Source organism: Cervus elaphus, chromosome 8, assembly GCF_910594005.1.
Source record: "Cervus elaphus chromosome 8, mCerEla1.1, whole genome shotgun sequence".
NCBI lineage: Eukaryota > Metazoa > Chordata > Mammalia > Artiodactyla > Cervidae > Cervus > Cervus elaphus.
In genome coordinates, this window is record NC_057822.1 from 17440777 (window position 1) to 17467805 (window position 27029).

Sequence of the window (27029 nt, forward strand, 5' to 3'; positions counted from 1 at the left end):
CAGATTCTTTACGAGCTGAGTCACAAGGGAAGCCCAAGAGTATTGGAGTGGGTAGCCTGTCCCTTCTCCAGAGGATCTTCCTGACCCAAGAATCGAACCGGAGTCTGCTGCATTGCAGGCGGATTCTTTACAAACTGAGCTATGGGAGAAGTCCAACTTAAGCCCCAAAGCATACTAAACTGTTTCAGTCATGTCTGACTCTTTGTGGCCCCATGTACTGTTGTCTGCCAGGCTCCTCTGTCCATGGGATTCTCCAGGCAAGAATACTGGAGGTGGGTTTCCATGCCTTCCTCCAGGGGATCTTCCCAACCCAGGACCTGGACCTACATATCCTGCGGCTCCTGCATTGCAGGCAGATTCTTTACCACTGAGCCACCAGGGAAGCCCCATAATGGAAGGATAGTATGTGTGTGTTTAGTACACAGCAGCAGTCTAGAATGAATGGCTGAAAGGGCAGGAACCAGGATCTAGGGAGAGGAACTAATAATAGTTGCATCAAGGTCCTAATGTTTGTTGCAGTCACCACTGTGTTTTTCCATTCCTGTGTCCTTCTGCTGAGAATCCAGAGTTACTAAGAGAGCTTTGACGAGCTTGGGGCATGAGGCAAAAAACAGGGCACTACAATGAACAGTGCCTGAGAATCACCCATAGTGGGAGGACAGGTAATTCTGAAAAGGGCTCTTACTGGAAGAAATGGAAGTGGATGGGGAGTAATGACTACTTCCCTTCTTCTCTTATGCCACCATGCCTCTGCCTAGTTCCTGCCTGGACTTGAAATGCCCCTCTGACCTGGAATGTCTCTAGCTGGCCAGACCACATGACAAACTCCTATTTTCCCCTCAAAACCCAGATAAAGTAACCCATTTCTGTGAAACCAGGCAGAGGAAATCACTTTGTACTCTTCGGGCCTTTTCACATTTCACTTTGTTGAATTGCCAACACTGCATTGTAATGATTTGTACTTGTATGGCTCTCTATTAGACTGTGAGTTTCTCAAGTGCAAGAATAATGTCCTTTCAACTCTGCTGCTTCTGTGCCTAGAACAGGATCTGTCATAAAAAGAGAATTCAACAAATGCTAAATGCTTGCTGAAATAAATGTAAATAACAAACCACTTCTATATTTAACAATAAGAAAACCTGAAACAGAATTAGACAATTTTGAGGAAGCACAAGGACAATTCTGCAGAGACACAAAATAATTTGTTACCTTTGCAAATCTGCGTGATGTTTGAGAAAGCCTGGCAATGTCTTCAAGATCCAGATAAGAAATGATATTCAGCAGCAAACTGTCTGAGAGCCGTTCAAGGAAGTCAAATTTACCTTCACATAAATTGAAGACATAGTCTAATATTCTTGAACCAAATATTAAGGCAATTTGAACTGCAATTCAAAAAAAGCCAACAAAACAACATGGTTATCATGTGCAGTCACATAAAAACTATGATCGTTATCAGTAACACAAGCTTTGGGGCATTTTTCCCCTGAGAGTGACGTTAGATTTGCTGAGTCATTCCTACTTTCATCAAGCTGTCTCTGGGACCAGTGGTATGTATTTACGAGGCATTTGCTTCCAACAGCTGCCTCTGACCTGAGATCAAAATCTTTTAGGTATACTCAGTGTTGAGCACAGTGATGAACTGAACCAAATTCCAGTCCAAACAACTGACTTAACTAGTCTTCATGTCATTCCCATCTTCATCCTCCCAGTCGCCAAGACTAGGTAGAATGCTGGTCCATGTCATTTTTTTCTACCCCTCTGCCCCTAAATTGGTGTGAAACACTTTAATAGTCCTTAATTTTGATCGATTTTTGTTCCGTTCTTGTTATACATTGTTTCTCTACCAAACTTCCTTCTTCTTCTTTCATTCCCATGAAATTGTGAATTATGAGTGGTTAAATCCAGGGGGTGATTTTTTTTTTCCTTCCTTTTGCTTATCTGTATTTTGCAATCTTTTTTTTATCATAAACTCCGTTTTACCAATGTAATTTTTTTCATAATCTAGAATGAATGGATGGGAGGAAGAAAGTAGGGAAGAAGGCTACCACCCTTTTGTGAGAAAGAAAAATGGGGTTACAACACAGGATTTTATGCATGTGGATCACAGCGGTTCGAGCGCTGGGGACTTTGATTCTTGAAGCTCATTTCTCACTTCTGCCTCCAAAAGCACCACTCTGTCTGGCCTTTCTAGAGAACTTCTCTCAGAACAGACAGAATGGTTTCTCTACAGGGGACTAAGTGTCCAAGATTTGGGGACACTTCCTTCCCAACATGGAACATTCCTTCCAGGGCAAGTGGGATGAAGCTGTCAAAAATACCGGGCTCCTTGCATAAGCAGGCAGACCAGTGATCCTAGAGGTTGCTGGCTCTCCAATTTCAAAATGGATGTAAGGTAAGGGCTATGTTTATGTAAAAGCTCTGATTGTGCTAACCTGGAAGAGCCAGCCATATAAGGTTTCTCTCCAAAACTGGTCAGTCCAGCTTTCTAGAGGCATTAAGGGTTTTAGTTGCTTCTAAACTACTAGTGCTTCTAATTCAAAGTCCTTCTAAAGTTCAAAGTTTTTCTTGGGAGGAAAATAACCCCTCAAAAACTCATCCTCACAGGGTACTATTTGTGAAGAACCCCTGGCCCACCAGCAGAATAAGGAAAAAGAGGTGCTTACTTATTGGAAAAACAAAACCTTTAGTGTTTTAGTGTAATAAATTTCCTTAAAATAACTGGAGATATTCGAAAATTTTTAAAATGCCAGGAAAGCATGCTCAAAGTACGTGTCCAGATGTACTTTAGAAAGTCTCTACCAGGACTTCCCTGGTTGTCCAGTGGTTAGGAATCCTCCCTCCAATGCAGGGTCTGTGGGTTCAATACCTGGTCAGGGAACTAAGATCCCACCCATGTGCTGTGGGGCAACTAGGCCCACAAGCCTCAACTAGAGAGAAGAATGCACAGTGCAACGAAGATCCTGTGCGCCTCCACTAAGACCCAACACAGTCAAAATAATAAATAAGCACTTTTTTAAAAAGATAGTCTCTACCAATAAGGTCTTTTAAGTTAAAGTTATAAAAGTTATAAGATATAAAGTTATAAAAGTTAAGATAAAGTTGTAAAAGGACATATAGCCCCTAAGTATATAATGGGGTAGTTTCAAATTATACAGGTATAGGCATACTTAGAAAAAAATTTTTTGTATGTTTCTGTTTTTTTCTTTTTTTTTTAATAGCCAATAGGTCACCAACCTTAACTTCTTTTAAAATAAGGAAAACGAGGTTAGAACAAACCCCATTTTGAAGAGTAAAGTCCGTGCCTTCATGTTGGATTGTGTGACAGCCAGCCTTCCAGAGAGACCCTGCGTCTCTCCTCCTGGATTCACGCCTCTGTGTGTTCCCAGCCCATGGTGAATGAGGGCTGGCCTAGGTAACCGAGAGGAATTGCAAAAATATCCCAAGGCTGGGTCACCAAAGACATTGGGGCTTCTGTCTTGCTGTCCCGGATCACTCACTCTCGGAGAAGTCAAGGGCCATGACCTGACACTACTCCACAGCACCGTGGAGAGGTCTGTGGGGAAGGAAACTGAAAGAGCCGTGCGTGTGTCCCCATGCAAGTCATGGCAGAACTGGATCCTCCAGGGCCATCCAAGCCTTCTGATGACTGCGGTTCAGACAACATCATGCAAGATCCTGGAGCAGAATGGCTGAGTTATGCTGCTCCCAAATTCCTGACCCTACTCTCTGAGTTAATAAATGTTTATTATTTTTTAGGGCTTCCCAGGTGGTGCAGTGGTAAAGAATCCAGTTGCCAATGCAGGAGACACAAAAGGAGAGGATTTGATCCCTGGGTGAGGAAGATCCCCTGGAGAAGGAAATGGCAACCCACTCCTGTATTCTTGTCTAGAAATCCCATGGATGGAGGAGCCTGGTGGGCTACCATTCATGGGGTCATAAAGAGTTGACACAACTGAGCACACACGCGCATGCACACACACACACATTGTTTTAAGCCGTTGGGTTTGGGGGTAATTTATTACACAACCATAGACAATAAAGATTTAGGTGCCTGCAACTGTTGTGGAAACCTAGAATGTGGGAATGGCTCTGAAACTGAAAAGTAGCAAAACTTTGAATGAGCTTGAGGAAAGTATGCTGTGAAAGTGCTGCACTCAATATGCCAGTAAATTTGGAAAACTCAGCAGTGGCCACAGGACTGGAAAAGGTCAGTTTTCATTCCAGTCCCTAAGAAAGGCAATGCCAAAGAATGCTCAAACTACTGCACAATTGCACTCATCTCACACACTAGTAAAGTAATGGTTAAAATTCTCCAAGCCAGGCTTCAGCAATACATGAACCGTGAGCTTCCAGATGTTCAAGTTGGTTTAAAAAAAGGCAGAGGAACCAGAGATCAAACTGCCAACATCTGCTGGATCATCAAAAAAGCAAGAGAGTTTCAGAAAAACATCTACTTCTGCTTTATTGACTATGCCAAAGCCTTTGACTGTGTGGATCACAATAAACTGGAAAATTCTGAAAGAGATGGGAATACCAGACCACTTGACCTGCCTCTTGAGAAACCTGTATGCAGGTCAGGAAGCAACAGTTAGAGCTGGACATGGAACAACAGACTGGTTCCAAATAGGAAAAGGAGTACATCAAGGCTGTATAATGTCACCTTGCTTATTTAACTTAAATGCAGAGTACATCATGAGAAATGCTGGGCTGGATGAAGCACAAGCTGAATCAAGATTGCCGGGAGAAATATCAATAACCTCAGATATACAGATGACACCACCCTTATGGCAGAAAGTGAAGAAGAACTAAACATCCTCTTGATGAAAGAAAAAGAGGAGAGTGAAAAGAATGGCTCAAAGCTCAACATTCAGAAAACTAAGATCATGGCATCCGGTCCCATCACTTCATGGCAAATAGATGGGGAAACAGTGAAAACAGTGGCTGACTTAATTTTGGGGGGCTCCAAAATCACTGCAGATGGTGACTGCAGCCATGCAATTAAAAGTTGGGTTGCTCCTTGGAAGAAAAGCTTTGACCAACCTAGACAGTATTTTAAAAAGCAAAGACATTACTTTGCCAACAAAGGTCTGACTAGTCAAAGTTATGGTTTTTCCAGTAGTCATGTATGGATGTGAGAGTTGGACTATAAAGAAGGCTGAGCACCAAAAAATTGATGCTTTTGAACTGTGGTGTTGGAGAAGACTTTTGAGAGTCCCTTGGACTGCAAGGAAATCCAACCAGTCCATCCTAAAGGAGATCAGTGTGAGTATTCACTGGAAGGACTCAGGTTGAAGCTGAAAGTCCAATGCTTTGGCCACCTGATGCTAAGAGCTGACTCATTTGAAAAGACCCTGAAGCTGGGAAACATTGAGGGCAGGAGCAGAAGGGGATGAAAGACGATGAGATAGTTGGATGGCATCCCCGACTCAATGGATGTGAATTTGGGTAAACTCCAGGAGTTGGTGATGGACTGAACTGAACTGAACTGAACTGAACTGAGGAGAGTGTTAGTTAAAGTCTGAAAAGCCTTCAATAAATATTATACTGTGCTCAGTTACTCAGTCGTGTCCGACTCTTTGCAACCCCATGGGCTCTAGCCTGCCAGGCTCCCCTGTCCATGGGGATTCTCCAGGCAAGAATACTGGAATGGGTTACCATGCCCTCCTCCAGGGGATCTTCCCAACTGAGGGATCAAACCTAGGTCTCCCACATAGCAGGCGGATTTTTTACTGTCTGAGCCACCAGGGAAGCCCAAATATTATACTAAGTAAATAGAAGCCTGACAGACTCTGACGAGGCTTTACAGGGTAGGTTTAAAGAAAAGTGAGGAAAATATTATGTAAAAAAAAAAAAAAAACTGGAGAAAAGGGAGGAAAAATCTGGAGGAAAGGGAATCCTTGCTATGTAGTAGCAGAAAGTTTTGCGAACTTCTGAATGTACATTGTTCTACAATTTTGACTTTGAAAGCACATGCATGTTTTCTATAGTCAAAACTCAAAACAGAATTTCTTAAACTTCTTTTAAAGATTCTATTCTTCACTATAAAAAATTGTAAGGTGATTGGGAAGAGTTTGAGCAAAAGATATGTAAGACCATAATGTAGAAAATATTAAATATAAATAAATGGAGAGAAATACCATGCTCATGTTGGGAAGACCAAAGGATCACAGTTCTGTCAAAAACCTAGAAAGTTACTCCAAATCCAATTAGAATTTCAGCAGGGAGCTCTGCATAGATTTACCAGCTGGGCTTAAAGCTCAGAGGCAGAATAAAAAGTCAAGAACAGCCCACGTAAAGAATAGAATGACGGGCTTCCCTGGTGGCTCAGTGGTAAAAGATCTGCCTACCAATGCAGGAGACATCAGTTTGATCCCTGGTCCAGGAAGACCCAGGAAGCCCATGCGCCACAACTACTGAGCTTTTGCTCTAGAGTCCTGGACCTACTACTACTGAGCCCATGCACTGCAACTACTGAAGACCACACGCCCTAGAGCCCATGTTCCATGAGAGAAGCCGCCACAGTGAGAAGCCCGTGCACTGCAACTGCTGAAGACTACACACCCTAGAGCCCATGTTCCACGAGAGAAGCCGCCACAGTGAGAAGCCCGTGCACTGCAACTACTGAAGACCAGATGCCCTAGAGCCCGTGTTCCATGAGAGAAGCCGCCAGAGAAGCCCGTGCACCATAACGAGAGAGCAGCCCCTCCTCACTGCAGCTAGAGAAAGCCTGCACAATGACGAAGACCCGGCACAGCCAAAAATAAATAAATAACTTTTTAAAAGACTAGGACATCTCTGGAGGCTCAGTGGATGGGAGTCTGCCTGCCAATGCGGGGGACACTGGTTTCATTCCTGGTCCGGGAAGATTCCATACGCCTCAGGGCAACTGAGCCTGTGCCACAACTTCTGAGCCCGTGCTTTAGAGCCCTCGAGCCACAACTACTGAGCCGACATGCTCCAACTACTGAAGACCATGCACCTAGAGCCTGTGCTCCACGACAAGAGAAGCCATGACAATGAAAAGCCCATGAATGGCAATGAAGAGAAGCCTCCGCTTGCCACAACTAGAGAAAGTCCACTTGCAATGATAAAGACTCAGTACAACCAAAAAATTAAAAATAAATACATTAATTAATTTTTTCAAAAAAGAACAGAAGGAGGAGGAGGCAGATGAATTCATCTCCACAGGTAAGAGAACTTACTATAAAAATTGCAATTAGAGCAGTGTAGTTGGCGTAAGACGAATAATCGACCAACAGAATTAAATATCCCTGGAAATGGCAGATGTACATTGGAACTTGCAACAGGTAAGGATGGGATTACAAAACAATGTGGGATAATAAGCTATCCTATAAATGGTGCTGGCCATATTGACAGGCCATACAGAAAAATAATAATATTTCATATCATAACCAAAAGCAAACTTGAGATAACTTAAAGACTAAATATGAGAAACAAGTCACAAAATATTTAGAATTAAACATAGGAGTATATCCTTACGAAATCAAGGTAGGAAAAGATTTATTATACAAAAGTACAAGTCATATATTAAAAGACTGACAAATTTGAACTCCATTAAAACCATAAACTTCTTTATGGGTAAAACTCATAAACAAGGTGAAAAGATAAACCAAAAAGAGTTGGAGAAATATCTGTAGCACATATAGCCAAACCAAAGAATTGGTATTCAAAATATACATGGAAAAGTTTCTATAATGAATACAAAGAAGGTAAACAACCAGACAGAAGAATAGACAAAGGAGATGAATTAGCAGCTCTCAGAAGGAAATTGGTCAATAAATATAAGGGGTATTCAACATCATAACTATCAGGGAATTTGCACACCAAGCTTGGCAAAATTAACATGTATCTCTGATTACACTAAATGTTTGTGAGAATGTGGGGAAATAGCATCTCTCTCATAAAATGCCAATGGAAATATAATCTGATTTAACTTATTTGGAGAGCAGACTATCAATACCTAATAAAGTTGAAGAGGCACATATTTTACAACTCAACAAACACACCACAACATGCTTGATTTAGAGAAATGTTTACACATTGCACCAGGATAAATGAAGATTTATTGTTCCAAAAAAGTGGAAACCACCTAACTATCCTCAGTAGGGGAGATGATTGAGTGAACTGTGGTTTACAATATAAAATAACATAAGCCATTGAAATTAATGAACTTGAGATATGTATATATATATTTGTCAACATGGATAAATCTAAAAAAGTGTTCAATGATAAAACAAAGCTGAAAATATAGTATACCACTTATGTAAAAATTTAAACTTACAAAGGTAGTATTATTATCTACGTATTTGTGACTATTTGTAATAAAATTTGCTTGGAAATGATACCAATTTCAGAACAGTTAGTAGAAGGGTATAGAGCAAAAATAGGTGAGGAGCAGAAATTTGACCAAACGTGTAAAATTTTAAATGTTTTTGAAAGTCATTAAGTAAATATGGGTCTCACTTCAACAGCATTTGTATTAAAACTGGGACAGTGAAGAGAAGATTCTTAGGGACCTAAGAAAGGGTAACACAAAATTAAAACAATTCAAAAAAATTAAAGCCATTCAGAGTAGATTTTTGGATCACATGCAATTAAGCTAGAAATCAAGAAAAAAATGTAATAAAAAAAATTCCTAACTATCTGGAACTCAAATAAGATGTTTTTAAATAATCTATGGATCAAAGAAGAAATCAAAATTAAACTTAGAAAATATTTTACAATGAATGAGAATAAAGATGCAACATATCAAAACTTTCCTAATACAGCTACAGCAACACTTAAGGAAAATTTAGAGGAGAAATGACTGAAAGCAATAATTGAAGCTTTCCTCTCAAGCAGCTAGGAAGAGAATAACAAATCAGACCTAAGAAAGGTAGGAGGAAGGAAATAATAAAAGAAAGGACAGAAATCAATAAAAAAAGTAAGTAACAATAGAGAAAATCAACAGAGATAAAAGTTAGGTATTTGAAAAAATGAATAAAATGAATAAACTGCTGACAAAGTTGATCAAGAAAAAAGACAGAAAGTACAAGTTACTATTATCAAGAAATGAAAAAGAGAACAGCACGACAGATGCTATAGACACTGGAAAGAAGAGGATGTATGAGTAACTTTGTCGTTGTTCACTCGATAAGTCGTGTCCAACTCTTTGTGATCCCATGAACTGCAGCACACCAGGCTTCCCTGTCCTCACTATCTCCCAGAGTTTGCTCAAACTCATGTCCATTGAGTTGGTGATGCCATCCAACCAACTTATCCTCTGTCGCCCTTTTCTCCTTCTGCCCTCAATCTTTCCTAGCAGCAGGGTCTTTTTCAGTGAGTTGGCTCTTAAACCAACATATTTGATAATTTGAATAAAAAGAGGTAAATGTGACAAATTTTAAAATCTTTTGTTAGTGGTGTTGGGTATCTATAATATTATCTTCTGTTCTTTTCTGTAGCTTTAAGATATTTCTGAATTTTAAAACTTTTAAAGGGAAAGGCATAGAACATAATGTACAAGATCCTTCTTTTTGTGTTAACATATTTTGTATATATGCATAGACCATTTCTTGAAGGGTATATATGAAACTGTTAGCGATGGTTGTCATGGGAACTGGGAACTTGGGGCCAGAAGAGAACTTATTTTTATCCTATACCTTTTAAAACTGATTTATCTTTTGTTCCCCTACATACATTTTATTTGTGTTTTTTTAAATATCTCAAAAGTTAGGTAATAAAAAGTTGTAAAATATGAGAGCTTTACTTAGATCTGTCTTCCCTGCTCTGTAGCCCAGAGCCAGGCTCCCACGCTTCTATCTCTTGTTCCTCTGCCTCCCTCTTCACCCAAAGAACCTGATCCCAGTTCTGCAGAAATCTAGAGATTCAGACTGAAGACAAGCAGCAGCTGCTTAGGGAAAACAGAGAGAAGAGTGGACTAAGAGATGGTAGATCGGCACGAGAGAATGAAGTCCCAGGTCAGCGGTGGGGACGTGGGCCTCAAGAAAGGACCGAGAGAAAAGGGATTAGGGACCCATGGAATGGGGCGGGCCCAGCTTTGAGAAGAAGGTAAAGACTATGTTCTTTTCCACCTTCAGATTCCAGGTAAACCAATATTCCTAGGATCGAGAATTCAGGCCAATATTTTAGGATATTAGTTTTTATTAGTGTTATCATTTTCCTTTATAGTCCCCATTTCAATCATTGTCCCACTCTCCCCATAAATCATCTAAATGTCTAAAGAATTTCAACACTTTGACATCTAAACCCTGTTTCCCACATTTCCTTTCACATGCAATAGCAGAAATTAAAAAAATCCAGAAAATATGGTTCTTGAGGTCATCTGACTTTATCACAGGGATTTCTGTGGATTGGCCTAAATACCTAACCACAACTTACAATTCACTGAAGATCTAAGCAACCAACTTAAAACTGGAGATAAGTTGGAAAACAACTTATTTTTAGGTTGGATTCAACCTCAACCCATGCGTGAATCAGCAGTTTCAACTGAGGTTCTGTGGGCATACCTTTGCCCTAAACTAAATTTTAAAAAGTATTTCTGATAGCTAATTTTCTGGTTGTTCCTATCTATTTAGCTTAGCAAGAAAAAAAAAATCTATAGCTATTTCCTCAGATTTTTAGAGTCCTCAGAGGTGGGGAAAAAATCCAACTTCATAGACAAATGGGCAAACAGTACAAACAGGCAAATTACAGAAAGAATGTAAATGGCAATTAAATATGATGGGATTTTTACTAGTTATCAGGAAAATGCTAATTAAACATACTATTTTTACCATCAGACTGGAACAGATTAAAAAGAGTAACAATATTTAATTAGTGATGGCAAAGGTATAAGAAAACTCCTATATTCTGTTGGATGGACATATTAATATTCAGCACTTTAATATTTAATACACACTTTTTGGGAAAGCAATTTGTGAGTATAGCTGAGACTGCCATCTTATGTAAGGCGTTAATTACCGAAAATGGAAATATGGTGATATCAAAATATTAATGTTGTCTCATTTCATGAATGAATTTTGAAATAATGTAAATTATTCAACTTAAAATTCTTTCAAAAATAGCATAATTATAAAGTTGGCATAATTATAGGGGTCAAATGAGTTGTAATACCTCCTTGACAGTGCTCCTCAAGCTGGTTAACAGAAATACCATCTTTGTCAAGTTAACTTTGATTCACACAAGGTTTTCAAGAGTTCACCCCTCAAATAAAATATTCCATACCTATCAATGTAAATATCTTTGAACTGAGTAATTCCATGACTAAGAATCTGGGTTAATGACAGTCTCACACAACTGAGCAAAGATACATATGTCCCAGAATGTACCTAAAGGCTTTTGAAAATGCCCACTAATTGGAGATTGTGTATTTGTACACTGGAACACCATACAGTCTTAAAAAAGACTAAGGTACATTTTCATATATGCTAACAGAAAAATGTTCACAATATATTAAGTGCAAAAACAAATTTATGAAGTACCAATTATATTTTTGTAAACAAACACACACAAAATCCAAAGCAGAAAGAATTCAAATGTAAATAAAGCTATTATAGTAGTCATCCCTGGGAAATGGAACTTGGAGGAAGAGAAGAATTTTCACATTTACAATTTTAGAAACCTGTAATAGCTAGAATTTACTGAGTTCTTCTCATATGCTAGGCAAATTCTAAGCACTTCACTCAACTAAACTTCATAAGGACCCTATGAGGTAGATGCTATTATATTTCTGGAAACAGATATAAAGAGATTTGCCGAGGGTTATATATATCTAGTGAATCTGGAACCAGAATTTGAACAGAGGTAGTCCGTGTTAAGCAACACTCTTAATTGCCATGCTAACAGTTCTCTATACTTTGTAGTGTACAGGTGACTTTTAAAATAAAAAATATATAACTTTTGTCTTTTACATATACAAATCTGGGGACTTCCCTGGTGTTCCAGTGGTAAAGAATCTGCCTTCCAATGCAGGGGACATGATTTCAATCCCTGGAAGAGGAACTAAGAACCTACATACCACTGGGTAGCTAGGCCTGTGTGTGGCAACTTCTGAGCCTGAACACAACAAGGACCCAGTATGGCCAGAAAATAAAATTTAATTTAATTAAACATTAAAATTTTAAAATAATGATAATAATAAAGGCAACAGCACCTAGCATATGTGCATAATAAAAAGATATTACATCTAAAAAAATACAAATCTGGTGAAAAAAATCAGCAACGATTTTGATTTTACAATTTAGGTTCCTGTGACACATATCATTGTGGTAGGCAGAATAACGGGCTTCCCAGGTGGCGCTAGCAGTAAAGAACCCATCTGCCAATGCAGGAGACATAAGAGACCAGGGTTCAATCCCTGGGTCAGGAAGATCCCCTGGAGGAGGGCATGGCAACCCATTCCAGTATTCTTGCCTGGAGAATCCCAAGGACAGAAGAGCCTGGAGAGCTACAGTCCATAGGGTTGAAAGAGTCAGACACGACGAGTGACTTAGCATGCACGCGGGCAGAATAATGTTACCACACTTCCCCTCCTTCGGATGTCCTATATCCTAATCTCCAGAACCTGTGGCTTTACATGGCAAAAGGAATTTTAGAGACGTGATTAAGATCTTGATAAAGGAAGACAGCCATGAAATTAAAAATGCTTGCTTCTTGAAAGAAAAGCTATGACAAACCTAGATAGTGTATTAAGAAACAGAGACATCCGTTTGCCGGCAAGGGTCCATATGGTCAAAGCTATGGTTTTTCCAGTAGTCATGTATGGATGTGAGTGTTGGACCATAAAGAAGGCTGAATGCCAAAGAATTGATGATTTTGGACTGTGGTGTTGGAGAAGACTCTTGAGAGTCCCTTGGGCTGCAAGGAGATCAAACCAGTCAATCCTAAAGGAAATCAGTCCTGAATATTCATTGGAAGGACTGATGCTGAAGTTGAAGCTCCAATACTTTGCCCACCTGATGTGAAGAGCCGACTCATTGCAAAAGACCCTGATGCTGGGAAAGATTGAGGGCAAGAGGAGAAGGGGACAACAGAGGATGAGATGATTGGGTGGCATCACCAACTCAATGGACATGAGTTTGAGCAAACTCCGGGAGAGAGTGAAGGAAGGGGAAGCCTGGTGTGCTGTAGTCCATGGGGTTGCAAAGAGTCAGACATGACTTAGCACCTGAACAACAAAGGGAGATAACCCTGGATGAACTGGGAGGGCCCAGGGTAATCACAGGGGTTCTTAGAAGGAAAAAAGAGAGGCAGGAATTGCAGGGTCAGAGAAGCAGATGTGAACCCGGAAGCAGTGTTGGGTTAATAAAGATTGGACTGGCCATTGCTGACTTTGAAATGAAGGAAGAGACCTTGAGCTAAGGAATGGGCAGCTCTAAAACCTGGAAAAGGCAAGGAAATGAATTCTCCCTCAGAACCTCCCGAGAAAACAGTCCTATGAACACATTGATTTTAGCCCAGTGACACTTCAGCAGTCTAGAAACCTAAGAAAATACATTTTTATCATTTAAGCCACTAAATTTGTGGTAACTTGTCACACCAGCAATAGGAGACCAATATAACCATTAATTATTAACTTAATAATGATACAATCTGTAATAAAGATTACAGGACATTCTCTTCATGCAAAGTACACTCTTGTTATGGGCTGAATTGTGCCCTCCTAAACTCCCCCAGATCCATGTATTTAAATCCTAAACCCCAGTGCCTCAGAGTATGACTGCAGTGGGAGATGGACCTTTAAACAGGTGTGTGTGTGTGTGCTCAGTCATGTCCGCCTCTTTGCAACACCATGGATTATAGCCCATCAGGAAAATTCCATGGAATTTTCCAGGCAAGACTACTGGAGTGGGTTGCCATGTCCTACTCCAGGGGATCTTCCAGACCCGGGGATTGAAACCACATCTCCTGTATTGGCAGGCGGATTCTTTATCAACTGCGCCACTGGGAAGCCCAGTAGGTCACATGGGCGGGCTCTAATTTGATCTGACTAGGATTCTTATAAGAAGAGGAAATTTGGACACACAGAGAGACCCCAGGGAGGGGGTATCCACACAGAGGAACACAGTTCGGATTCTGGTTTTGTTGATGGATTAGATCAAACATAGAGGAGAAAGAAAGGAGCCAAGGAAAACTTTAGGACTGGGGCCGTATTTTGGCGGGGGAGGATCAGGAGGTATTTTTGGACATGTTACCTTTGAGCGCCTACTAGATACCCTTGGTAGAGATAGCAAGGGGGCACCTACATAAATATCTGAGTGTGGAGTTACGGGGAGAGGTGCAGACTTGAGACACCAATTTGGAACTTATCTGCTTATGGGCAGCATTTAAAGCAGGAGCCGCAGGAATTCTCTGGTGGTCCAGTAGTTAAGAATCCATCCTGCAATGCAGGTGATGTGGGTTTGATCCCTGATGGCAGAACTAAGATTCCACATTCCGCGGAGCAACTCAGCCAACAATTAAAGATCCCAAGGGCTGCAACTAAGACCCAATATAGTTAAATAAATGAAAATTAAAAACAAAACCAGAAGACAGAGACAATCCCCCCAGGGAATAAGTGCAAACTGACAAGCTGACAAGAGAATAGGCTCATGAGCTGAACCCAGGGCCCCATATTTAGATTTGAAAAGATGAGAAGGACCCAGAAAGGAGACCAGGAAGATGCCAGTGAGGCTGGAGGAGGACCAAGACCAAGGTGCTCCAGGAAGCCAGAGAAGAAAACGCCACCCAAAGCAAGAGAACACAGTTCTGGTCCTCTGTTGGGGCTGACACCAACACTGATTACGATTTCTAGAAACTTCCCCACTGTTCTTTAGGATGTTAGCAGGAGAAGACCTTTGGAAGAAAAAACTTTAAGGGGATCTTGGGAATGTGATGAAGAGGGGGTGGGTAAAATAAATCCAAACAACAACAAAAATAATAAATTCAAACATCCTGCACTTACTAAGAACAGCAAACAAAGATTAAAGACCCTATTCTGTACCATTCTAAAAACCTTTCACATGTCAGGTCATCGAATGCTCACAGTGAACACACAGAGCAAGCATTTGACCCCCTAATATGAGGAGGAAAGGGCTTCCCAGGTGACCCAAATGGCAAAGAACCCATCTGCCACTGCAGGAGACACAAGAGACTCAGGTTCGATCCCTAGGTCAGGATGATCCCCTGGAGGAGGAAATGGCAACCCTCTCCAGTATTCTTGCCTGGAGAATCCCCATGGACCGAGGAACCTGGCAAGCTACAGTCCATAGGGTCGCAAAGAGTCAGATGCGACTGAAGCGACTTAGCACGCATTGAGAAGGAGATGGGCTCGTAAGAGGGGGTTACACAGCCGGGCAGAGGCAGCAGAGATTTAAACCTGGCTCTGACCCCTGACCCCGCCCTGTGCCACAGCGCACCCCTCTTCTGCTGCTAAGGGCTTTCTGAGGGGTTCTGAGGGATTCCCTAAGAACCAAGGGGGAGGAGGAGGGGAAACGGTAGTGCTGCTCAGAGCTTTCCCCTCTGTCAAGATTCCAGTGCTATAGAAAGTCTACAAAGTGAGACACAGACGTCTTTGAACTTGCCAGGCCGATTTAATTTGCTATCTCTGTGTTGTTCCTGGCATGAGACTGCAGCTCGAAAGACTGCAATTTTAAAAGCCTGTTTGGGTGTATTCCTCAACTGACTCCTCAACTCGCCTCTCTCCAGGCTGGAATGGAGCCAGCAGGAGGCCTCAGTCAGACTCATAAATTCCCGCTTTATTGCTTACTCTTCCAGGACCAGGAAACCCACAAGTGGTCGTCCTGAAGCTGATGTTGCCCTCACTCTGGTGTTTTATGAGGGGGCCAGGGCATTGGAGACACCTGGGGCTTCAAGAAACAGGTGAGGGTTTGGCCCTCAAGCCTCTACTCAAAAGACAATCACCTCCCAGACTTTGCTGTTGGCCCAGTGGATAAGAATCCGCCTGCCATTGCAGGGTTTGATCCATGCTCTGGGTCGATTTAGATTCCACAAGCCATGGGGCAACTGAACCCATGTGTCACAACTATTGAGTCTGTGCTCTAGAGCCCTGGAGCTGCAACTAGTGAAGCCCAAAAGCACCCTATAGTCCGTGCTCCGAAACAAGAGAAGCCTCCGCAATGAGAAGCCCGTGCATCAAAACTAGAGAAAGCCTGTGCCCAGCAACAAAAACCCAGTGCAGCCATAAATAAATAATATAAAAATAAAATAAAACAGCTAAGTTCTTAAAAAAAAAAAAAAAAAAAGACAATCGCCTCCCATCTCTCTGGCCCAAACCCCCATCTTCAGGTTTTTGTCGAGAGCTGTCAGAAAATCCCATGCCAATGGATGCTCAGCACTCCCTCGTCATATAGCTCCCGATTAGGCACTATTGTGCTTAAAAAATAAACTGGGACCTGACTTGGAAACAAAATGTGTTTTATAGAAGTCTACTTTATAACTATCTTTGCAGAAACCTGTCTATTCCACAATTAAATTAAGTAAGGCATGCATGGACTTATTTTTGTTCAGTGAAAAGCAGAGTCCTCAGCATGGTTCTTTGCAGGCCGGTGATGAATTTCATAACCAAAAACTGAGGACAATCAATCCAGATGTTTAACTATTTGAGGAAGCAAAACCCAACCAAACCTATTCTCTCTCTTAAAAAAACAACTATTACATGTTATAATGTTACAAAAGAGAAAATCTTTAAGAATTTTGATTATCAAAGATCCACCTAGAATGTGCCTTTTTTAAAAATCTGCATTTTTTATTTGACAGTTCCTTTCAATCAAAGTTATGGAATAAAATCTTTTTAAAACTGCATGTGTGAGCACAAAATAGTCATGGAGATGGTATATAAAAAGTCATGACTTTGATCATATGTCATCAGTTTATTTTTTCGTTAGAATCTGAGAAAACAATAAAAAGCAGTCTTCCATCATTAATAAAATTGTCTATGGAAATAATAAAAGTTATTTAAAGTAAAATAATTGATGATATGCTTTAATTGGTGATAATAATTTCTCCTTAGTAAATTACTAGACCAGAGAGTGCCTTTTAAAAATCAGATTTGGGGGGACTTCCCTGGTGGTCCAGTGGCTAAGACTTCGCACTCCAAATGCAGGGGGCCTGGGTTCGATTCCTGATGGGGGAAATAGATCCCACATGCCACAACTAAGAGTTTGTACGCCACAACTTAAAAAAAAAGATCCCGCATGCTGCAACCAAAGCTACCATGTGCCAACTAAGACCAGGCTCAGCCAAATAAATAAATAAAAATAAACAGTAAATAAATAAATAATAAAAATAAGATTTTTTTCCCCTACTCTCAGTGCTCAGGCCTGGCAATGTCAGTAGTTAGCTATGGGATCTGGGAAACTCACACCCATTCTGAATCTCACTTGAGAAATAGGGATAAGACTAGTTATTTCACAAGAATATTATAACAATTAAATGAGAATATGTATATGAAAGTGCTTGATGTTAATATTATTAACATTGCTACCTACTCCTAATAAAGTGAGAATCTCTCGAGGGAGAGGGAGGGGTGAAAAAAAAAAAAAAAGAAAAAGAAAAAAAAAAGTGAGAATCTCTCAAATGCCTTCTAAAATAATAAGATTTTATTATTAAGAACTAATTATTAAAGAGTTTAAAGAGAGTCCTTTCTGAGACAAATACTGAAGTAGTTTAGGATGAAATGACGTAACATCTGAGGTTTACTTCAAAATAATCCAATGGGAACAGAAGGTTTGTGTTTTGAGTATTGTTTAATTGGGTTATGGGTGCATCAGAGCTTTTTTTTAACAAACATTCTGTCTACATTTATGTTTGAAATTTTCACATTGAGAAGAAAAAAAGCTAAGGGGAAATCGAAGGGCAATTTCTATTATTTAGTCCAAGTGCTACTTAAGACTGGTTTTGGGGAATTCCCTGAAGGTCCAACGTTTAGGACTCCACGATTCCACTGCCTAGGGCCTGAGTTACATCCCTGGTCATGGAACTAAGATCCTGCAAGCCATGTGACATGGCCAAAAAAAAAAAAGACTGCTTCTCATGAAAACCTGGCTATTAAAAGAAATGGTAGGGATTTTAAATGAATGTCAAAATGCATAAGAATTTAAGGACTTGATAATTTGATTATATTTTGGAATAATCTTTTAACTTATTTTTAACTAAAGGAAAGCCATTTTAATTAAATGTTAGGGGGAAAAATCATATTTACTATATGATTTAAGATTATTAATGATGGGAATTCCCTGGTAGTCCAGTTGCCAGGACTCAGCATTTTCAACCACATGGCTTGCAGGCACAGGATGGATTCCTGGTCAGGGAACTAGACACCACAAGCTGCACAGCCAAATTAAAAAAGACTATTAATGATTTTTTTGGAGGGCCATATTTCTTGGCATGTGGAATCTTAGTTCCCCAACCAGAAATCGAATCCACGCCCCTTGCAGTAGAGGTGTGGAGTCCTAATCACTGGACAGTCAGGGAAGTCCCTCAGAGATTTTTTTTCCAAAAGAAATTTCAGGATATGTTAACCATTTTCTATTTTTTAAGATCCCAATATTCTATCATATCTGTTATAGCCAATTAAGCACATAGTTACGTATCAATATTTCAAATGGTGAGATATTTGCTACTTCACTGACAAATTCTGTCACCAACTAAAGAGAACTTAACAGTAGCAAGTACATAATACACTCCCTTCCTTACCCTGAAGATGTGACTTCTCTAGGAAGTCTTCATGAGTTTCTTTTGTTTCTCCAGGTTTAGTTGATCGATACTCACTCCTCAGAGAGATCTTCCACCATCTAAAAATTACCTGCGATTGAATAGACTGAAGGTGAGATGAGTTAAAACCAGTTGCAACGCCAACAGCCGAATTTAGGTCTGGAGTCTTAAAAAAAAATCACTATCTTGTAAGGCACATAAGGCTGTGTGTCCAACGTCAGCCCTAACTTTGCAAACTGGCATCACATCAAAATAAAAGTGAGGTCCGTGCATCAGGAAATATTTTCCTTAGAGATTAGGGGCACAAAACCAAAATGCTGGAAGGAATCTTAAAAAATCTATCAAGTCAATTGATGCTTAAATCACCCAGATAGGAAAGGATAGGTGTTTCTGAGAACACAGATTCTTTACCCACAGGAGCCAATTCCAAAGTAATTGCTTGGTTCTCCTCCTCCTCCCTGTCCTGTCTACCAGGCAGACACAAGAAATGGATATCTTTCTCATGGAGAATGACAGGTACTTGGACAGAGCCAGGAAAAACACCATCATGCCTTGACTGATGCATCAAAGTGTCATTACCCAGGACACGTCTCGGTAATGGATCTGATAATGGTAATCTGATAATGCATTTGGCTGATGCATTATTGTGTTAATGATAATCTGATAATGCATGAGCATTTTGGTTTATCAGAAGCAACCTCACTTCCACAATTATGGACTGCACTTACATTCGGTGTTGTTTTCATGACAGTGAACTCTTTCTGCACTAGGGCTCCCAGGGAAAAGATGGGTAAGGAGATAGATAGTACTGAGAAACTGGTTGGCTTCCCAGTTCTGGGTTCTTCCCCCACTGGCATTACCATGTCAGGTTAAAAATGAGCTCAACTTTCTACTCAAGGAGAAACAGTTAAGCAAGTGAAACTCACTAAAAGGCCCCCCTTTGTTTAGTTTCCTCTCACCCACCCTGTCCATTCAGCACTCCTGGTGGTCCTCACAGATCCTGGTGCACCTCCTTGGGCCTGCCCTGGTCTCTATCCATTCTCCTCTCTTTTCTGGAGGTCCTTCTTGGTGCTGGTCTGGGAAGCTCATCCCTGCAGCCTATGAACTGCACAACTTCTATTCCTCCTCACTCCTTTCCCCTTGCCTGTGGGTCTGGGCATCAGCCAGCTTTCCTCCCCTTCAAGAGTTGCCTCCAAATGCCCTAACATCTCCTGAGGTCCCCCACCTCCCATCTCCCCAACCACTCCCCATTTCTGATTTCTGAAAGATGGCACAACTCTCTCTCAGGAGGGAAGAGACCCTTCATGCCATCTTACCTAGCTCCCTGCCCAACAGAAAGCAGGTCCTCAGAAAATACTCATGGGATGAACTAAAGAGTGCTTTTCACTTAGATTTTATTGCTAATCTCTATGGGAGCTTCCCTTGTAGCCCAGTTGGTAAAGAATCCGCCTACAATGCAGGAGACCTGGCTTCCATTCCTGGGTCAGGAAGATCCCCTGGAGAAGGAAATGGCAACCCACTCCAGTGTTCTTGCCTGGAGAATCCCATGGACAAAGACCCTGCAAGCTAAAGTCTATAGGGTCACAAGAGTTGGACATGTCTTAGCAACTAAACCACCACCACAGGAGCTGAGGGGAAAATATGTATTTAAGTTACAGAGCTCTGTGACTTCACAAAACTGAGGTAGCTGAAAATCCCTTAGTCTTCCTCTTTTGTTTTTTTCCAGGCATAAGGCTCACCAAAATCATCCTCTCAAGCATCTTTCTGCCCCATCTGCATGAAGTTAAGGGTTTATCCGTTTCCTTGGGCTGGCACAGAAAAATACCACAGACTGGGTGGCATGAACAATAGAAATTTATTCCCTCACAGTCCTGGAGGCAGGAAGTCCAGGATCAAGGTGTTGGCAAGTTTGGTGTCTCCTGAGGCCTCTCTCCTTGGCTTGCAGGTGACACCTTCTCACTGTGTCCTCACAAGGCCTTCCCCTGAGCATGTGCAACCCTGGTATCTCTTCCTCTTCCTTAAAGGACACTGGTCCTGTTGGACTAGGGCCCCATCCCTATGACCTTATTTAACCTTATTTAGTTCTTGAAAAGTCCTATCTACAAATACAGTTTTCAACATAAGAATTTTAAAAGTGTGTTAGTCACTCAGTCACATCCAACTCTTCACGAACTATAGTCTTCCAGGCTCCTCTGTCCATGGGATTTCCCAGGCAAGACTATTGGAGTGGGTAACCATTCCCTTCTCCAGGAGATCTTCCCGACCCAGGGTTCAAAACTGGGTCTCCAGGATTGCAAGCATATTCTTTACTATCTGAGCCACCAGGGACACAATTCAATCTGTAACAAAAGGATGTCAGGGGTTACAGTAGAAGAATATGAATCTTGGAGCAAAGATAGACCTAGCCCATTTATTTAATCTCTCTGCACTTCTATTTTCCTTTTCATTTCCTTCTATTAAGTATCATTAAAATTAATATTAAATATTATGACAAATATTTCCTTTCTATTGGATGAAGAGGCCAGGTCATTTGAATCAAATGCTGTGTTCTTTATGCACATAATCTAGAACTTGTAGGACTAGTTGTGAACTCAGAAATAATTTAGTCCATTTTCTGCCACTCATCTGAATGAGGAAAACACTTTAAAGAGGTTAAGTCAGAAATGATAGCTGTCCCTGCTTACATTCCCAGTGAATTAAAGCTTGGACATGAAGGAATTCAGAGATGAAACGATAGGTGAAAAGTGACTTTATTTAGAGAAAAACGCACTTCACAGACAGTGTGGGCCATCTCAGAAGCTGAGGGGCCCCACAATATGGCATGGTTAGTTTTTATGGACTGGGTAATTTTCTAATGAATGGGAGGATTATTCCAACTATTTTGGGGGAAGGGGGCAGAGATTTCCAGGAATTGGGCAACTGCCCACTTCTGACCTCTTATGTTTGGCCTCAGAACTGTCATGGTCCTGGTGGGTGTCATTTAGCATGCTAATGTATTGCAGTGATCTGACAGTGAAGCTCAAGGTCCGCTAGAAGTCGACTCCTCTGCCATCTTGGATCTAGCTGGTTAACCAGTTTGTCATGTCCCATTCTTCTAAAGGTTGTGCCCTGCCCCCTCCCCTCCTGCTTCACCTACAACCTACACCTACCAGATGTTATCTTACAACTGAATTCCGACAGAGGAAAGACACCGCAGGAGTCCAAAACGTGTTTCTGGAAGCTCAGTGGAGTGCCCCGCAGCCCCAATCCACTTTGACATTCTACAGGAAACGTCACAGGAAAGTTTCTCTCTGGGGCAAGTGCACCTGTTACAATGATCTCATCAGCTACCCCTCTAGGCAGATCAAGCAACTGTATTGTGGGCAAAATGGAAGATTTTGGAACACATGGAGTTCTAGACAGGGTGCGACTCCAGAAACATTTGATTACTAAGCTTACTTATGTTGTTCAGAAAAATGCAGAGAGACACCTTACAGCCTTACTTGTCAGCTTCATATCTTGCACATCAATCATCTCCTCAATTGAAAATTATTTCTGACATTCCTTCTGCTAATTAATTAAACCCTCGGGGACTGATTTCGAAGGCAATATTTGAAGCGCTTGCTGTAACAGCCTCAGGAGGGAGGCTCCTCAGGGCACAGACTCCAGTCACCTTGCAACACAGACAAGCATCCTACTGGCTCCTCTGAGGTATTTAAAGTAAATGCCTGAGAATAGAACGCTTGCCTAAGGAAACGCAGCTGACTGGAACCAGAAGCCAGCCTCCTCACTCCTCACTCGCAAACACAGGGCTTGTTGTGAGTCACAAAGCTCTCTTTACATAAAATTTACACTGCTCTGTGTATAAGAGCAGTACCCAGGAATCTGATCCTCGGAACCATAACTGAGCCTGGTCAAGACTCTATTATGTTAGGTAGTAAAACTTGTTAAAAGGACTACCCTGGTGGTCTAGTGATTAAGAATCCACCTTGCAACGCAGGAGACACACGTTTGATCCCTGATCAGGGAACTAAGATCCTACATGCCGCAGAGCAACTAAGCCCGTGTGCTGCAACTACTGAAGGCTATGTGCTCCAAGCCCGTTGCTGTTGTCCAGTCGCTAAGTCATGTCTGACTATGTGACCCCATGGACTGCAGCATGCCAGGCTTCTCTGTCCATCACCATCTCTCTGAGTTTGCTCAAGCTCATGTCCATTGAGTCAGTGATGCCATCCAGCTGTCTCATCCTCTGTCAGCCCCTTCTCTTGCCCTCAGTTCTTCCCAGCATCAGGGCCTTTTCCAATGAGTCAGCTCTTCGCATTAGGTGGCCGAAGTACTGGATTGTCAGAACCCCGTGCACCAAAACAAAAGATCCCGAATGATGCAAGAAGATCCCCCGTGCTGTAACTAAGACCCAATGCGGCCAAATAAATATTCTTTAAAAAACTTATTAAAACAGAAAAATATACTAGACATTGTCTCTCAAATTAGTTAAGCTTTTTTTAAGTGACAAAACTCAATACTTGTGAGGACAAGGAAAAATGGGAGCCCTCACACTCACTGAGAGGAGTGTAAACTGGCTTGATAATACCTCCCCAAAACCTTGAAATCATCCATGCCCTTGGACCCAGACATTCTGCTCTTAAAGAATTTATCAGAGATGTAGATGGCATTTTTTATATAAGAAAGTTTGTTGTAGTCTAATTATGTGTGTGTGTTAGTCACTCAGCTGTGACCCCATAGACTGTAGCCTGCCAGGCTCCTCTGTCCATGGAATTCTCCAGGCAAGAATACTGGAGTGGGTTGCCATTCCCTTCTCCAGGGTATCTTTCTGACCCAGGGATTGAATCTGGGTCTCCTGCATTGCAGGCAGATTCTTTACCATCTGAGCCATCAGGGAAGCCCATAGGCTAATTATAATAATGAAAAATCAGTGCTGACTTAAGGGTTCAATATTTGGGAGTAATTAAATAATCATGGCACATTTAGATGATGGAATACTCTGTCATTATTTATGCCAATAAAATAATTTGTGAAGAAATGACTAATAACACAGATCACTGTTAACGATCACTGGTCAAAAGGCTCAAAAGTATGGCTCCAAATATTTAAAGGAAAATAATATGTGCAGGGAGAAGGGGCATTAGCTTGACAGTAAATGCAACAATTTCACATGACAGATCCAGCTTGAAGGAAGCCAAAGAGATCCCCTAAATAGCTGTGAATTGGGTACCAGCTCTCATGGTATTAGCTTAAGTCAGAACACATAGAAAGTTATTCTTATATATTTATTTCTGTTTTGAAAACCTTAAAATCTGTAAATACTGTTTTGAACGTATTCTTATCAAATGTGAATATTTTCGTAATGAAGAATCCTGCCTGCAAGAAAAGCCACATAGGCACTTCCCAGGGGTTTTGTGACTGTTTAGACCTGGCTAGCTGCTCCAGTATTCTTGCTTGAAGAATCCCAAGGACAGTGGAGCCTGGCAGGCTACAGTCCACGGGGTCACAAAGGGTCAGACACGACTGAATAACTAACACAACAGACCTGGCTAGAATGAGGCTTTCACCAATCTCCCAGCCACCTGTGAGCAGTGCGTGACTGTCTTATTATGGATGAAGAAGCGGATCTCAGATGAGTAAAATAACTTGCCCCAGCATCTCTTACCAGGCAGAGGCTGACCTAGAAAGAGTCTAGTTCTTTTTCATTGCCTTATACTCTCTCCAGGAGGGGCGAGAAGTCAGCCTCATTATCATTTTGTATCTTAAGAGAAATCCTGTAATCTGTGAGAATTCTTTAAAATTGTTGGTTAAATTTAGCATATATTTAGATTTCTCATGTATTTCCAGGGAATCATTTCAATAAATTTGAAAGCTGAGCTTACTTCCAAAAGAGAGGTCTAAGATTCCTCATTAATCCCCCAACATCTTTTCTGCACAAATTATCCAGACAACGAGCTATTTGTCATTCACACAGTGAAGGTCCCTAGAGCTTAAGTCTTTTTCCAACAGGAGAGGGACTCACAAGGCAGCCCTCCAGGGGGCACTGGGAAACGTTGTGCCCAGTGGGCATCTCAGCATTTGGATATGTTTAGACAACACACACCCCAATCCCAGCCCCCCAGATCAGAGACCATCCTACTCCCAGTCACTATACCTGGCTGAAAACTCCTGCTACCGGGACAACAGCACAGACTCTGGTATTAGGAGTGGTGGTGGTGGTTTAGTCTCTAAGTCGTGTCTGACTCTTGTGACCCCATGGACAGAAGAGCCTGGCAGGCTACGGTCCATGGGATTCTCCAGGCAAGAATACTGGAGTGGGTTGCCATTTCCTTCTCCTGGGTTTAAAGCCTGGTCTCTGTCATGTTTATGAGGCGAAAGTCTTAATCTCTTGGGACCTCAGCTTCTTCGTCTCCAAGATACCCCCATGCCCACCTCACTGAACTTCCGAGGGACGACCTGGGAAAAGTGCAAAGTGCCCAGCAGGAGGCCAGGCACATGAGCTCTGTGGAGGAGGGTCCTTGCCTCTTTCTTTCTCCCTTTTCCTTCCTGTTCCCTTGCTGGTCAGTTCTTCATATTTATAACACACTCAGTTCCAAATACCCACAGACCAGAACCTTATCGCTGTTCTCATCAACTATCTAACAATATTCAATCATACTTCATTAAGTTCTGCTCTCTTAATCGTGTTCTTCAAAGATCTTTAGAGAATTCCCTGGCTGTTCAATGGTTAGGACTCTGAGATTCAACTGCAGAGGGGAACGGGTTATCCCTCGTCGGGGAACTAGGACCCCAAAAGTTGCATGACATGAACCAAAAAGAAAAAAAAGAAAAATTTCTTTCATTCATTCTGACTTAGTATTTGACTTTTCTGATCATCAATAATCATTAAGAACTGCACATCCTTTGCTCTGAGTATTTCCCCCCACAGCATAATTATCTGTCTGTGAAGGATTAGGGTGACTTGCCAGATACCACAGACTAAATGAGGCATTCTGAAGCTTTCGAAGCATCTGCCCAGGAAATACGATTGTAATTTAGCACACGACTATTTCTGCTTTCTCCTGCAGACTAGTGTTACTCCATGAGATCAAATTTCTCCCTGTTTTGGAAATCATATATGATTAGGGGGTTCTACAGAATGGGGTTGAGATACTGTGTCAGAGAGAGTTTATGAAATTAGATCTTCCATTTAGTAAAGAAGGACTTTGTTATCTGAACAGTCTACAGAGAAATGGAGTAGCAAAGAATTGCAAGGGCACACTGTGAGTAATGTTACCTTTCAATATTACTCAAAAGCTCACAAAGTACTGGCATTCCAAAACATAGAAAGTCATTATTTTAAAAAATGAATTATGAAGATATTTTATTTCAATGCATACTTAAATTATAAACAATTACGATGTGCTTTGATCCAAATTTACAACATCAATATGCGTTCCTCTGGCTCAATTTGTCTAGACACAGCAAAACTTTAAGATTTTCAGCTATTGAAATTGGAATAGTAGGAATTTTTCTATATTGGGAATAAAAGCATCACTATGAATTATGGGAAAGATGAGTCTGAGGCTGAAATGAGAATGGAATAAACTGAAATCTTTAATAAAGGAGAGCTGGCTGCACTGAAATTCTTTCTTCCTTTAGGAACTCAGAAATGAAGCTGTCTTTGGAGAATTAACTCCTTAACCCAGCGGCTGTGACTGGGAGCCGGCGGCAGACATTGTCGGTTGCTACCTGGCATTCTTTTGCCCACCTGCTCTTCCTACGGGAATCCTGATTTATCCCGTGGCCTCTCTCCTCTGCATTGCTGGTGCTCAGGGCACAGGCCTCACCTCTAGATCCAGGGGGCAGGACATGACTGGTCTAAGCGATTCCTTTTCTTTTTTTCCTTTATTTTTTCTTTTAGGCCGAGCTGTGTGTCATGCAGGATCTTAGTTCCCCAACCAGGGATCAAACCCAGGCTCTCTGTGGTGGGAGCGTGGAGTCTTACAAATGGACTACCAGGGAAGTCCTAGTCTAAGCCATTCTTGGCAGGTTTTCCCCCCTGCCAGTGATTGGTGTGGGCACGGGCATGTGAGACACCAGGAGAAATCTGCAGGAAGTTCTGGGAAAGATTTTATCACTTATAAGGAGTGTCAACTGAAAAAAAAATTCACAAAAGTGGAGAATTACGTCTTATTTGCAGACTTTCTGAGGACTTCAAGTCTGGGAGGCAGCCTCTCAGATAGCTCTGAGGAACAGCTCTGAAGAGGTAAGGAGAAGACAGCGTATATAGTTTTGTGACAAAGATAAGGTAGTCAGAACATTAAAAGATT

General features: G+C 41.4%; 1 protein-coding gene across 1 annotated transcript in view; it reads right to left on the reverse strand.

Moving 5' to 3' along the window:
- The window catches only part of FBXO36 (F-box protein 36), a 93017-nt gene that overhangs the window by 14026 nt on the left and 51962 nt on the right, over positions 1-27029 (reverse strand). The window contains exons 2-3 of the mRNA XM_043909784.1: positions 18718-18826; positions 1210-1382 (exon numbers count right to left, since the gene is read on the reverse strand). Of these exons, the coding sequence (XP_043765719.1) occupies positions 1210-1382; positions 18718-18826 (282 nt within the window). The remainder of the gene's footprint in view (positions 1-1209; positions 1383-18717; positions 18827-27029) is intronic.